The sequence below is a fragment of the Gekko japonicus genome, unplaced genomic scaffold (assembly GCF_001447785.1).
Source record: "Gekko japonicus isolate JY-2015 unplaced genomic scaffold, Gekko_japonicus_V1.1 scaffold5, whole genome shotgun sequence".
Lineage (NCBI taxonomy): Eukaryota > Metazoa > Chordata > Lepidosauria > Squamata > Gekkonidae > Gekko > Gekko japonicus.
The window spans coordinates 3,284,514-3,300,252 of NW_015168652.1; the positions used below are offsets into that span (position 1 = coordinate 3,284,514).

Consider the following 15,739-nt stretch of genomic DNA (forward strand, 5'->3'; position numbering starts at 1 on the left):
TATAATGTCATAGGGTCTACCCTCCAAAGCATCCATTTTCTCCAGGGGAACTGATCTCTGTCATCTGGAGATCAATTGTAACAGTGGGAGATCTCCAGGTCCCACCTGGAGATTGGCAACCCTAGGGGGAAGTCAGCTGCACAGCAGGGGGTTAAAGAGAATGGTTTGATGGCTGCTGGGCCAAGATTGGCAACAATAGTTCCCCAGGAGCCCCATCGTAAATGCACCAAACAATTCCTCAAGATTTTCCAAAACACTACTCTGTTTTGGGCTCCTGGGGAACTTTGAAGTAGCACCAAAGCTTTACGATCTCTCCAGCTGTCACCTGGAGACTGGCAACAGCTTGTCTGGAGTGTGGGCAGTATGGCATTGTATCTGTCTGAGGTCCCCCTCTTCCTCAGATTCCACCCTCAGCAAGCTTCATCCCTAAAATATCCTGGAAGTTTCCAACCTGGAGTTGGCAACCCTATCTGCCTGTCTGTCTTAAGTTTTACAACCCCCCCCCCCCACAGCCTCTGCCTAGGGAGCAGCTGACATCATTCTCCTCTTCCAATTGAAAATTCCAACTGCCTTGCGGGGGGGGGGTGAGTTTGAGGTGTGGAATGTAGTCCAATCAGCTTCCATATGTAAATGACCTTGGAACGCTGGGCGGGACTGCACAAAGCAGCCAATGAACCCAGCCAGTGTCTTCCGAGTGGCAGTTTTTTCGGCCTAACACTAAAGGAGTGCATTTTAGAATTCTGGCACCCAAAACCCTTTTATAATATAGGAGAGATTCCCCTGACTGTTCTCTCTTCCTGTCCACTGACTCCCTCTGCATTTAGAGTCTCCTTCTCAAAAGAGAGTTATCCCCATCATGGTTGGATGGGAAGCCACCTGGAAACCCTGTGTACACTGTCTTGATTTCCATGATGACAGAAAAGGGGAAATGAATGTAACAAACATATTAATAAACAAAGTGGCCGGGGTAATATAATAGTAGCATAATCCAATACTGGTTTGCAGATTGCTAGGCTTGGCATGTTTTTAAACTAAATGCTTTGTGGAGTCTTATCATTTTTGGCATTTGAAAAGTTCAAATAAAAGTAGAAGTTGATCTAATTTCCCTGTTTCCTAGGAAAGTAGGTACACAGAGCCTACTATGGAATAAAATCATTTAAGATTGCCTTTAATCCTTGTTGCCTTGCATTGATGCGAAATCTAGGCTGTTGCCAATGGAAAAACAAAGTGATTTCCACAAGTGACAAAATACAGTTACAGGTCTTATTGCTGCAAAGGTGCTGACTTTCTTTTTTAAAGGATCTTAAGTTTGATTTCAAGGGCATGACGACGTTTCTTTAACATCAGTAAGATGCTTTGTGACTGCATGCTGAGCTAAAGCACCCTGAGAAAGCCCTGATGGAAATAAGATGTGCAGGTCATGATCCAGTTCAAAGGTGATTAATTGGCTCTACTTTTAACCATCCTCAGAAGTCTAATCTGGATTCCAGAAAACCTCTGGTGCACCATTTCTTTGACTAGCCAACCATTTGGATTCCCCCCCCTTTGTGCCAATTTTCATTTTAAGGTCAAGAAGAAAAACACAAGGAAAGCTGAACAAGGTAGGTTAGGAGCCACGAAGAAGGAATGTGCTTAACTTAAAATTTCGTTATCCAGACCCTAAAAATCTTACAGCCAGCCTTTTAAAACCAACATGTTAAAACTACTGTAACACTTCTGAGTCTCTTCCCAGTTTCTATCCACACAACGTTGCTAATGTATTTGCACTTACAGAATGCACAATCATTTTGGATTCTATAAAGAAACTCTCACATTATGGTCCCTTCACTCATATACACTCAAATAAAGCACATTAACCTACAGGGGCCCCTTCCCACTACGTTGCAGGTGTTTGTTCCCTGTTAAATGAAGAGAATCACTAAAATGGAGAGTGGCGGGAAAGTGGGCTAGAATTCCTGACCAGGTGTCCTTCTGCGAGAGAGACACTACTTTGCAGTCTTCAGCCTCATTTCCTCACAGCTGTAAAACTGGATGGCCCACAAAAGACACAGCACCCACACTGGGGCTGTATGGAGCATTTCGCCAGAAACAGAATGCACAGTCGCAAAAATATGCAGAGCCAATGGAAATCTGCCACTCTCATCACTTGGTGATTTATGTCCTCCAGCTATTGAAACTGAGATTTGTGAATCCATATACATATTACAAAATGTCACCGCTTCCAACTTGCATTAGGCCAGGGGCGTTGAAAATAGCAGGCATGAACTCGCCAGCATTCAGGATGTGGTAGAGAGGATGTGCTCAATGCACCTGCCCCAAATCCTTCCTGGTTTCACAGCTAGGTAAACTGTGGGGACAACAAACTCTCCAACTATGGCAATGCTTCAGCACAGGGAACAGAAATCTGCACAAGAGGTCTAAAATATATAGCAAGCTAGTGATATGTCACTGGGAAATGACAAACTTGCTCATTAAAACATTCTCTGTATCAGTGCCATTGCTCAGTTCCCTCTGGCCGAGTTTCCTCCTGTTCTTAATGAAAAGTTGAAGGAAAAGTGCTTCACTTACCAGTTTCCATTTTGCCATCTTGGGCTGCAGGCCCATCGGGAATGACACTCTTCACCTGCAGAAACTCATCGGGTTCATCCCCACCAATGATGGTAAATCCAAAACCCATATTGCTTTTTTTAAGAGTTGTGCTGAGAAAAGTCCCCTTCAACTGTGAGGCATCCCGGGTGAAAAGCGGTTTTTCTACATCAGCCAACATAAAACAGAAACACAAACCACATCTGGGTCACACAGTTAGAAATCCCTGGCTTCTCCTAGTGAAGAAGCAGCAGAAGCAGGGCGGGCATTTGGGAAACATAAAAAGCAAAATGAAAGCACAAGCATTCCGACAAAAATAAAAGCATTAGTGAGTTATCCTTTCTTAAGGCAAAAACAAACGGGTGAAGGATTTGCTTATCTATGCTATTGTTCCTCTCAGTAAATTCTTTGCTAACTTGGGAGCTGCATTTTTTGGGTATGAAAGCAGCTGTCCAAAAGTGAAATATTAGATTTGTGGTAATTACTTGAAATGGAAAAATATTTTGTTTGGTGAAGAAGCATTGTCAAATAATAGTAATACTGATATATTTTACTTCTTCTTTAGCTCCTCCAATACAACTTTCTTTCTTTCTTTCTTTCTTTCTTTCTTTCTTTCTTTCTTTCTTTCTTTCTTTCTTTCTTTCTTTCTTTCTTTCTTTCTTTCTTTCTGAATGTGACAGGTAATGTGTATAACATGTGAGACAGTTCAGTGGCCTCAACGTCTGCTTTCTGAGCAATTCTGTGAGAAGTGTGACAAAGACCAGCAGGCAAAAGAAAAGCCTCACCTGACATCCAGTGCCTCTGTTCTGTGCTTGATTGTGTGAGAAAAGGTATGGAAAAAGGTGAGAAGATTGGTGGGTTTTTTTGTTTTCAACTTAGCTCACTACTTTTTTGACAAAAGTGCAGCCAGGGTAAGCAGCAGCACTCAGACATACCATACAACCTGTAAACTCCGGCACTGTCCCGCCGACACTGAGTCAGGTCACTCACACTGCGAGACCTCTGAGGAGCAGGGCGCGGGTGAACATGATTGGGCCTAGGTAATGTTGCTGGAGTGCTTTCTACTGTTGCAAAGGAGAACAAGCCTCATTCTTTGGCTACAACCTTATGTAAAAAATTAACTCTACCCCCAATATAGATTGTTGACCAATTTTTTTCCTGCGAGCATTCACTTTTGCACTAAATTATGAATAGGGCTGCTAAGCCTCCTGCTGTGGCAGCTCTTGTTACCTGCCACCATTTGGAGAGGCAGCAGGAGGGAAAAAAAGTGCAGCACTACATTATTTCCAGGGAAAACCCAGAAGTGATGTTGGGTAGCTCTACAAATCTCCAGAAACATTATGGTAAAACCATAGAGTTTCTGGCGAGTGCTCGAACAACCCAATGTCATTTCTCAGTTTTCCCCAAAAGTGATTTCATAGAGCACATACCATTGTGCCCCCCATGTCCCCACCCCCAAAGCTCCCACAACTCAAATTATGATTCTTACTTTCATAAAGGTAAAGGTAAAGGTTCCCTTGCTCGAAAGCCAGTCGAGCCCGACTCTAGGGTTGCGGTGCTCATCTCCGTTTCAAAGCCGAAGAGCCAGCGCTGTGCGAAGACGTTTCCGTGGTCATGTGGCCGGCATGACTAAACACCAAGGCGCACGGAACGCTGTTACCTTCCCACCGAAGTGGTACCTATTTATCTACTTGCAATTTCTTGCTTTCGAACTGCTAGGTTGGCAGGAGCTGGAACTAGAGACGGGAGCTCACCCCGTCATGCGGCACCCGGGTCTCAAACTGCTGAACTACCGACCTTCCACAGTCTGCAGTTCAGTGTCTTAACCACTTGAGCCACCGCAGCTCCTGCTTACTTTCATAATTCCCCACTAAATAGTAGTACAGAGTCATTGATTTCAAAATGAGATCCTACAGAAGTTCAAGTAGTTCCTACAGAAGTTCAAGTAGTTTCAACAGGAGTTGCAGCCCAGTTTGGATGTGTGCCTTGGAAACAATCTCCTTGTGCCTAGGACAATAGTCCCCTATAAACTGTGAACAGTTGGGATAACACAGAAGAAAAATGAGCCAACCCCTTTTTTTTCATTGGGTTCTTCCTCTCTTGGAATCCCCTACCATCTGGGCTTCTAAAAATTTCTGGAGCCTCATCTGTTCACTCCCAAGATTCTCCTTCTCCATGCACAAAATATGCTCTACCAGCCAAGCAGTTTGTTCTTTGTTTTTTCACAGTCAGGAAGAAAATAATTGTTTCTTGTCTTGGGGCAATCCAGACGAGCTACTCAGAGACTGATACAGGGAAAGTATCTGTCCGTTCTTCCCTTCCAGGCCTAATAAGTGCCTATCACCTCTAACACTTCCTGTACTGCAGCCTGGATCCAAATGAGGGCTCTGAGCAACTTCTGCGTACCTTCAAAAATATTGGGAAGATCCACTTCCCAGGTTCTCATTTCATTTGGCCCTTAATAAGGGTCACATGATTTCAAATAATATATATTTAAGCTTAGAAATTTTCTGATTGCCATCTGAACCCATCACAAAAATACTTTGCATCTTACTTAACAATGCTGCATGTTGTAATCAAAATAAACAGAAAACGGAATGGTTTCAGTTTTAAATATGCTGCATTGGTACATTACTGTACCTCGGAAACCTTGGGCCGGCATAGGCTTTGTTCCAAGTTCTGCGTTGGGCATGGTACGCTGTTGAAGCTTCCTTTTAGCTTCCAGAACAGGATTTTCAAATTGTGTCCTTCTATTTATGTGGCTGGAAAAAGAAAAGAAATAACCTGTCAATCAAAGGTAATTCACTTCAAGGCCAACACTGTGAATGACCATCACTTACATGGTCACAGTCTGTCATCTTGTCTACATAGATCAGCCACTATATTTGCTGAACTGTGTTCATGTGAGAAGCCTTCTACCAGTGGAAGTGGAAAACAGGTATGTGTCTGCTAGGGTTGCCAGCTTTGGGATGGGAAGTACATGGAGTTTTGGGGACAGACCTTGGAAGGGTGGAGTTTGGGAAGAGGAGAGAGCACAGCAGGAGTGCCTGCCCATGGAGCAGGAGCTAGCTTTGCCCACCCACCCCCATCTTCTTGAAGGAAGCACAAAGGTGGGGCAAGCCAATGGAGGCTCAGTGTGGGAGCACGGGCCAATTGAGGGTTGGCTTGCCAGCCAGGTCTGGTGGCAGCCACCCTTCTTCCTCAGTCTGGACTAGTGTGAACTCAAAGGTGGACAGGAGCTGCACTGCTGGGCAGTGAAGGGTCCCACGTGGCATCGGAGCAAGCTAGCAGGTTGTGGGGACTCGACGGAGAGGGTTCAGGGAGGTCTTACTAGGCTTCATAGGAAGCTGCAGGGCCTCAGTGGGTAGTGGGCTCCCCAACCCCTTTTTCCTCGGGTCCCTGTCATGGTGACAGTGTTTGTATGCATTGTCTTCAGCCTCCTTCAGGCCTCCACTCGCTAGCAGCTGTGCCAGCGCAGCCCAGCTACTGGCAGCAGTTGGGGACTGTCTTCCTTCATGTGGTACAGACCAGGACAGTGAGCAGTTGCTCCGGGCAGCTCCCTAGCTCAGCCAGGAGGGCTGCGGCCGGGCAGTGGGGCACTTGCCCTGAGTGTGGACGCATTAGGGCAGCTGAACTTGGGGCGGCTGTGAGGCAGTGGGTGCCAGTCAGGCATCTGGGACCACAGTGGCTCCCGCCCCTTCCACCCTCCAAGTTTTTTTTTTACAGCAGTCGATTCTTCAGTGCTTGCCCCTTCCACCCCCCAAGGTTCGTTGGTCCTCTGAGGCTTTCAGCCTTGCTGGGTGTGTGGCAGCGCCCACCCCTTCCACCCTCCAAGGCTTTTATGGTCCAGTTCTCTGTGGCCAGACACCCCCACCTGTTTTTAGAGCTAGGAAATCTAGGTGAGTGGGCCCGGTTGGCGGTGAGGTGAGGGCTGGGCCGGGCCGAGGATTCATGCTCTTGCTGTGGCCAAGGCCCTCCCTTCTCAGCAAAAGGCTAGGAGGCATTCCAGTGCCAGCCCTTCAGCTGGAGACACCAGATAAATAATTCAGAATCGTAGTTCCTCTCCACCAGTGGAGCTACGGGGCCAAGTGTCTTATTCTGGATAAGGCAGCACCATGTATTTCCCTCCACCTTTTTAAGGGGTTTTTAGGGGGACAAGGGTCTGATTCAGTATTAGGCAGCATCTAAGGGCCCTATCCACCAGGGTTTCTTTAAGTGGCCCAGGGTATACTTCAGTATAAGTAAGATCCTACCAGCGGCTCTAGGGGCCAGGGGTCTGATTCAGTATAAGGGGCCTGATTCAGTATAAGGTAGCATTGTGTATTCTTCCCCACCAGTGGGTTGAAGGGGCCAAGGGCCTAATTCAGTATAAGGCAGCATCAGGTGCTTCTCTTCACCAGTTGTTTTAAGGGGTCACGGGTCAAACTCTGTGTAAGGCAGCATCATGAGTTCAACTTCACCAGTGGCTTCTAGGGGCAAAGAGTCTAATTCAGTAGAGGGCAGCATCACTGTCCCTCTCCTACAGCTTACTGAGGGCAGGGGGATTGGGAACGCTCCAAGATTAATAGGGAGGGTTTACTTGTCTTTAACAATCTGACTTCATTATTCCATTCTCCATTCCTTATGGGCGCAATATGCCAGCTAGGAAGGCAACAAAGAGGAAGGGTGGCATGGCTGGGAAGGCTCCCAGATGGGAGCCACCGGCCATCTCATCCTCTGCTGGCTGTGGCTCACTGCAGCCAGCAAAAAGGTGGAAGAGCAGAAAGATGGAAGAGAAGTCCCTTCCCAGGAGATCTCCCTCCTTCTGCTGGCAGCGATGAGCCCTGGCCAGCAGAAAGGTGGAAGGGAAGTCCCTTCCTGGGGGATCTCCCCCCTTTCTGCTGGCCACTGTTCTTTTAAAATTCTTTTAAAGTTTAAAGGGATTACAGAAGACAGCTTGAAACAGCTGCATGGTGGGGAGTGCTTCCCTACTGCACAACTGTTTTTCATGCTCTTTTGCAATCCCTTTAAACTTTTGCAATCCCTTTAAACAATCATGCTCCCCGCCCCTCAGCTGTTTTTCAGGCTTTCTGCAAACCCCATTTAAAGGGATGGGGGTTTGCAGGACCACGAACTGCACCCTTTCAATGGGGTTTGCAGGACCATGTACTGCACAAACTAGTTTATTTCCTCCTGGCTCAGGGTTCGGTTCGGAATTCTGTCACGAACCACAAACCGAACCACACACTCCCAGTTCGTGTCTTTCTCTAGAAGGAGATGATGAGAGACCTTTCAGTACAGTATGCATCAAGGGAGGTCTGTTGACCTCTCTGGAGGCTTTCTAGAAGCCTTTGATAGTCATGAAGGGAAACAGGATACCAGACCAGAGGAACGTTTGGACTGATCCAGTAGGACTCATCTTATGTTCTTAGTTTGGTAACATGTGGCACTATAGAATCATTAAGAATGGTGCAGCAACCCATACAGCTATTAAAAATACACATGAATGAGAATTTCATTAGATATACAAGCAGTGATATAATTATCATATATATCAAAACAGTTTGCTAGATACCTCTTATTTAGGAACAACATAACAGATTTTCACCTCTATCAGAACATCACCACTGTATAGAAAATAATTAATGCTCCTCCATCGTAGTATTGTTATTAAACATATACCTGTAGCCAGGGCTTTTTTGGGGGGGGATGGGCTGAAATGGAGCTCTGTAAATCTCTTCAACAAAATTCTTTAAAACTATTTAAAAGTTCATGAGTTTTCAGTATACAGATTGAAAACTTCATTTTCCTCTTGAGAGTCCCTAAGCCCCACCTGTCATTCTCTGCTTCGGTGAGGTAGTGACTATGGTCAGGCAAGTAGAAGGAGAGGAAGCTAGAAGGCAATCCAATGAAAGAATCACTTTAAACTCTACAGGCATAGTGGTGGTGGTGGTGGTGGGGAGGTTGTGCCTTCATAAAGGCCATTGAAATTAGGGGCTGGGATTCGATTCTGCTCAGCAAAGTTTGATACCTTCAATCAGCCTACGGAGCTTTCCTCCAACAGCTCCCCAGTGTCCTTTCATTTGTAGGAAGGCTCCTTTGGCTGGAAGAATATTCAAAGATGGCCAAAGGGCTCAGGCCTGTTCTGCAAGGAACTTTGAGGGGCAAGTAAAAGCAGGAAACTGGATCAAGAGCCTGAGCCCATTTGAGAATGAGAGAGAGAGAGAGAGAGAGAGAGAGAGAGAGAGAGAGAGAGAGAGAGAGAGAGAGATCCTAACAGTAAGGAACAAAATTTGAATCCAGTGGCACATTTCAGACCTTCAAGACCAACAAAGTTTTGTTCAAGGAATGAGCTTTCATGTGCACACACACTTCCTCAGATACATTGAAATGGAAGTTAACAGTCCATACATATAGGCAGACAGTGAACAGCAAATTAGCATACAACATAATGAAGACATTTTAACAGATGCAAAGACCAAACAGGAATCACAAGCTAAGTTTAAATGGTCACTATTTGTTTGGATTTAATTACAGGAGAAAACACAGTGGAGTAAATAAATATGTCAAAATAGGAGACTAATGTGTAAATGTATCCTTCTTAATTGTGGAATGCTAAGAGTAAATAACTGAGACCCTGTTATGCTTCATTCGTCTCGTCTCAAGCATGGAGGTAACTAATATCATCCTTTTCTTTGAGGTGGGGTGAATGGTTGTGCTGTGTTATGTCTCCTCTGTCACCAGATCAGAGAAATACATTCCAATATCATTGAATTATATTACAATCACTATTCCAATCTACTAATCCAAATAAGAAGTACACTAAAATAAAGAGGATGTATAGTCCTTAGAAGGACTGAATGAATTTAGTATATGTAGTGAGATAAGAAACCAATATCCCTGTTAAGTCCTAGGGTTTTTCCCCTGAGTGTTGTAATAACTTGTAATTCAGCAGTTTCACTTTCCAGTCCATTCCTGAAGTAGTTTGAGATTGGGGGACTGTCTGTTCGCAAGAAAATGTCCCCCCCCCAGTACAACTGCAAGCAGAGAGAGGCGTGTGAATTGGGCCCGCCGAAAAAGACAGATGGTAGCCAAAGGGTAGCACTTTTTCCTGTGACTAAATCTGCCACAATCAAGATACACCATCTAACTTTTTAAGATTTTTCTTTTATTATATAATTAAGACACTATTATAATGTGATATTATCTCCTTAAAATGAACTCATCTATTAAACCCCAGTAATAAAGAAAAGTGTAACACTGCCACTTTTTATAATGAAAAATTGGAAGCAATTTTCACTTCAAACCTATTGAGCTTAGACAGCAGATTAACACAGAGACTTCTATGCTGACTATAAAAGTTGTTACAAATGTGTTCCTGCTTCACTTTTAATGCCACTGGGCTTTTACCACGTTATTGCATATTTTGATTAGGACTCCTTTACCACAGTTATTTTAAAAATCAATAAATGTTGTTCTGTGTAGCTATATTTTCCTGAATATTACAAAAATATAACATACATAAGGAGATGAGTGAATTAAATAATTGGTGTCACCACCAGGAGGATAAACCTTTAAGGCCCAGGTTAAACCCCACAGTACAATTGTTACAATCCCCGATCTGGACCTTTCTCTTGTTATTTTACAAAAGCCACACACCATGCATAAGTTTATAAAGAAAACATATGGGTTTACTGAAAAACAAAAGGGAAGGCAACTTTGGATAAAAGAAACAGATAATACATCCTAACTAGGGTTGCCAAGTCGATCTTCGCCGGGAGCAGGGGGCTCCCGGCTGGCATCTGGTGTGTGTGTGTGTGTGCGCGCGCCACACGCACATCACCCGGAAGTGATGTGACGACGCCAGGCATTCTGGGGGTGGGGACACGACCATACGAGGGAAAACAATAGAGTTTTCCCTCGGATGGCCGTGGCCCCGCCCCGGGGGGACTTGGGAAGCCTAATCCTAACTCTATGTTGTTACATCCTATCAGTTACATGGCTACAGGAACTGTGATGGCTACTCCTTTTGTCCTTCTTCTTGCTTAACACAAAGAAATGGAAGATCTACAATAAACTAGTAAACAGATGCATGCAAGATTAAAGCATTCTTTCTAATCAATCTATTGACAGCCAATAAGTAGTTACAGGTCAACACATTATACTAAATAACACCCCAAAACATTCCCACATTGACTAAACACTACTTCTAGAGGCTATAGGTAAGACAACGTAACATCCTGCTAACTAACTAACTAACAACAGTTAACTCCATAATGACTGAAATGTGAGCAACTTGTAAACTCCAACAATTTTATTTTATACCTCCTTACCAATAATAAGCCACTCAGGCTGGAGAGTTGTGCACCACCTCACCACCCATATCCTCCTGCTATGTTTACTATACCAGGTCCCCTGTCAACCTTTGGTGAGTAAAGCAAAGTGGATTTTCAGTATGTTAGTGTGTTTTCTTTCACACATTCACAGTATTCCTTGATCCTGAACCACAGAGCACATAACTTTTCAATCCAGACCCCCTTTTCCCTGGGACCTACAAAGTGTGTAGTGTGTTATCTGAGCTGAGGATAACATGGGAGTGACATATAGCAAAATACAGAAGTTTATTTAGATGGTAAGCATGCCTTGTAATGCCTTCCCACTCTAGCTGTCACAGTTACCGAAGTTGGGAGGTACATTAACATGTGATAGTTACAACATTGGCTCCTTCAGCACTTCATATTTCAAGATAATGCCTAGACAGCTTTAACAATTCATCACTCTTAACATGGAACAGCATACAAACCCTGCCTGTCTTAAATCATACATTACAGTCCCTACTGGACTCCCTGCCTATCCAGGTTACCTCCTATTCTGTCTCCTTCCAAAGCCCCACTCTTCAGTTTGTCCAGTTGGGTGTTGACCGTTAAACGCCCCTCATTTTTTTCCCTTCAGCATTCAGCCTGTTTGAATCCAATTGCTCAGTTCAGAATGGGGAGAAAAGAGAGTGGAATCTTCTATCTATCACACTAATGTTTCTCAACTTTCTGGAACTCAACTTTTTCTTCTAAGCTCAAGTGCCCCTCTCCCTGAGCCTGGCAGCCATCTTTCAACCGGGTGAATGGACAGAAGGCATTCCCACTGCGTCATGCCTATAGCTCTTTGATGTACATGTACAAATATGGCACTCAAATGCCAGCATCCAGGACAAGAATCTGTTGTGGCCAATGTTCCCTCTAAGCTATGGATCTTGTGAGCAAAAATTCCACTTTGTGAGCTACTGGCATTAAAGTTGTGAGCGAGTGATTTGGCTACTGCATAAATTAGTTTGCTCTGGAGCCATCCTTTCTGGGCTAAGATGAAATTGTGTGAGCTGGAGGCTAAAAAACTGTGAGCTAGCTCACAATAACTCAGCTTAGAGGGAACACTGGTTGTGGCCAGAAGTCCTTCTGCATTTCTTGTTCCTCTGCAACTTCCATGGCTAACAGAGCAGTGGCCAGTATGCTAATTTCTGCTGTTAGCAGAGGTCATTTTGGGGGGAAACGCGGGGGATTGCAGTTCCCCCGGGTGAGGTGCGAGGGGGTGGGGCACACGATGAAGCCCCGCCCCCTGCTTCCGGCCACCCCGCTTCCAGCCCTCATTCAGCCAGGAGGAGGCAGGAGAAGAGGGAGGGTAAGTTTCTTCCTCCCTGCCTCTCCCCACCCCTGCCTGTCTGGGGCCAGGGAGGGCCTTGGCGGGGCTTCCTCGCACTCCCACCTGCCTTGCAGGTCCACCACGGGCCCCTGATGTCAGGGGGTGTGGCACATGCTAATGAGTTATGCTAATGAGTTCCCCCAGCTCTTTTTCTACGAAATGACCCCTGGCTGTTAGGAACAAAGTGGCTCTGGCTCTACCTATTGGCAGGATCCTCTCTTTTCCTGGAACTTCATGCATGCTTTCCCATGAGTTTTATCCCACCCCACTCTGTAAGCCTGTCATATCTTGAGAACAACTGCCATTATAGGTTACAGTCCATTGTAAACAATTCTGACAGCCTGCCAGTCACTAAATCCAAAATAACCTCTTGAAAAGCCTGGTAAGAGTCAAAATAGCAGTTGACAGTGAAGAGATCGAATGTATGGAAGAATTCACTTTCTTAGGTTCACAGATCAACCAAAATGGTGAACGCAGTCCAGAAATAAAACGTCGAATTATGCTAGGTCACACAGCAATGATGAGCATGAATTGAATATGGAAGAGCAAGGATATTAGCCTAGCAACCAAATGCAGATTAGTCCATGCTACTGTGTTCCCCATAGCAACCTATGGCTGCAAAAGCTGGACCATGAAGTAGAAAGACAGGAGGAAAATCGACTCATTTGAACTGTGGTGCTGGAGAAGGCTCCCATGCATTCCTTGGACAGCAAAGGTGACAAGCAATACCAGACATGACATTGGAAAGAAAAATCATAAAACTGTGACTGACTTATTTTGGCCACGTCATGCGGAAGAATCCACTAGAAAAAGCAATTATGCTTGGATTGGTTAGTGGCAGGGCTTTTTTGTAGAAAAAGCCCAGCAGGAACTCATTAGCATATTAGGCCACACCCAACAGCAGGAACACATTAGCATATTAGGCCACACCCCACATGTTACCAGAAGTGTGGTCATCCAACCACACCCACCTTTTGCTTCTTATTCTGTCTACTTTGTTGTCAAAACCCTGGGCTTTTTTTGTAGCAGGAACTTCTTTGCATGTTAGTCCACACACCCCTAATGTAGCCAGTCCTAATGAGTGTCTGCTGTTAGGTGTGTCCTATTATGCTAATGAGTTCCTACTGGGCGTGGCCAACTCAGGAGCCAGCCGGAACTCCGTTCCTGTGCGTTCCTGACCCCAAATAGCCCTGGTTAGTGGCAAAAGGATACCTGGCCACCAAAGAACATGATGGCTAGACACCATAAAAGTCAACACCAGACTGAGCATGGAACGACTCAAAGACACAGTACAAGATCGGAAAATGTGGAGAGAACTGGCCCATAGAATCGCCAAGAGTCAAACACGACTGAATGGCTAACAACAACAACAATGGCAAATGAGGAAAAGATTAAGCACCTCTCCTGCCACTGCTGCTTCTCCCTTCTAAGTCTGCTCCCTGAAACAGCTTTTATTGAAAAGAGCATTGCTGCCCAGTTATAACTTTGGATATAAACTGTAGTTACAGTGTCAGAAGCAATTAAGTGGCAAGTAAGCTCACATGACAAAATAAATTTGACAGCAAAATTTGAAGCTGCTAATAGAAAACAAACTGCCTTGTCTGATCTGCTAAATACAACAAAGGGGATTTGTTCTCACAAGAAGTCTAGCAAGATTCACATTTTGTTCAAAGAGTAATTTATAACTTAATTAAGATGAGGATGCAGACATTTTGTTTGCAACTTTTCTGTGCTAGAGGCAAAATTCTTAAACCTTTCGAGTTCTGCTTCCTAGATCCTAGTTAAGCACATATTTGGAGAGCTTATCTTTATGTCTATGTGTAACATTTCTTCAGCTGATATGACATAAAAGGCAAACATGAGGAGGTCAGAAGCACTGCTGCAGATTATAAAATAAGACACAAATTTCATAGAATATGGATTCAGTGTCAAGGATTTCAAGTACTGCTGACTAGTATTTCTGATCTCTAAAGTGTTTACAGTCTTCATTGTGTGTGCCCTAAAAATACACTGCTAAGTTACTGTCACTCACATTTTAAAATATGAGGCTGAGAGGTGCTGATTCACCATGACAGTCATGAAGTCACACCTAGGCATAATCTTCGTGGGGGCGGCGGGGCCTCAGCCCCCACCGAAATTTTGAGGAAGGTGCTCAGCCTCCCCCGGGGCAGGGGTCTTTTGGCACCGGCAGCCCAGGAGCGAACAAAATTGCGGTGGCGGCAAGCCCCGCCACCAAGTGAATTCTCTCCTCCCCTTCTCCAGGGCTATTTTTGGGCTGAAAAGTGTTCCGGCTGACTTCCGGGCCCTCCCCTCCCCTCCCCAAAAGTGGCTGCGTTCCCTAAAAGCCAAACCTGTGGAGCACATGTCAGTTAGCAGATGAAAGGGGCTCCTTCGGGCCAGCCCCGCCCCGCCCACCCACCCTTCCCCAGGAGGCAAAAAGTTCCAGCCGCTGGGCAACAAGTTTGGCGGTGAAGACTGCCCTGCAGCTGGCCGAGAGCGAACCCTTTCCCTGCTGCGCCTCCGGAGGGGGGGGAGCAGCTGGGCTCCCCAGAGAGCTCCCGCCTTGACTCTTGCTGCTGCTTCCCCGTCTCCTCGTCGGCTGGTGCCAGAGAGCAAAGGCTCTTCTCCTCCGTCTTCCCTGGAAAGGGTTAGAGCGAGTGAGCTGCTTGAGGTCCCCAGGGTTGTTTAAAAAAAAAAAAGTATGAGGGAGGGAGGGAAGTCAGGGCTTGCTTCCTGGAAGCCCTAAGCTCCACCCCCAGCTCCCAGAAGTCCTCAGTTGGGGCTGGTGGAGCTGCAAGCTGCACAGGGTTTTAGTTCATTCAGAGTTCCCGCGCAGAAAGGTAAGGAGCTGGCCCAGCGAGGGTGGGAAGGGTAGAGGGTGCCCAGGCTGGCTGTGGCTTTTGTAGCCGGAGGAGAGCTTGCCCCTGGGCTATGGAGGCTGCAGCCGGTCTCTGGGGATTGCATTGAGCAGCCACGTGCCATTGTTATTGTTTCCTCAGCTTGGGAAGGTGGGGAGGGAGAGAGCCGCTTCCCTGCAAGATCGCTAGCTTGGGGAGGCTGGACGCCTGGAGCAGCTCTTGTTGTTTTCCCCCCTTCCTTCTGCAAAGCTTGCCTTGAGCAGCCACGTGGAGAGAGGGGAAGGGGGAGGGGGAGAGCAGGCTTCCCTGCAGGATCCCCGGCTTGGGGAGGCTGGGTGCCTTGTGCAGCCCTTGTTATTCCCCCCCCCTCCTGCAAAGCTTGCTTTGTGCAGCCACATGGGGTGGTGGTGGGTGGGGAGGGGGTGACCCAATACATATTGGGAAACTCCTGGAGTGTTGGGGATGGAGCCTGGGGAGGACTGGGGCCTCAGTGGGGCACAATGCCATAGAGTCCACCCTCCAGAACATCCATTTTCTTCAGGAAAACTGATCTCTGTAGACTGGAAATGAGCTGTAATTCCAGGGGATCCCCAGGTCCCACCTGGAGGCTGGCAACCCTAGCTCCA

General features: G+C 46.0%; 1 protein-coding gene across 1 annotated transcript in view; it reads right to left on the reverse strand.

The window, feature by feature from the left end:
- The window catches only part of MAGI2 (membrane associated guanylate kinase, WW and PDZ domain containing 2), a 959,850-nt gene that overhangs the window by 233,609 nt on the left and 710,502 nt on the right, over window positions 1–15,739 (reverse strand). The window contains exons 8-9 of the mRNA XM_015415060.1: window positions 5,227–5,348; window positions 2,569–2,751 (exon numbers count right to left, since the gene is read on the reverse strand). Of these exons, the coding sequence (XP_015270546.1) occupies window positions 2,569–2,751; window positions 5,227–5,348 (305 nt within the window). The remainder of the gene's footprint in view (window positions 1–2,568; window positions 2,752–5,226; window positions 5,349–15,739) is intronic.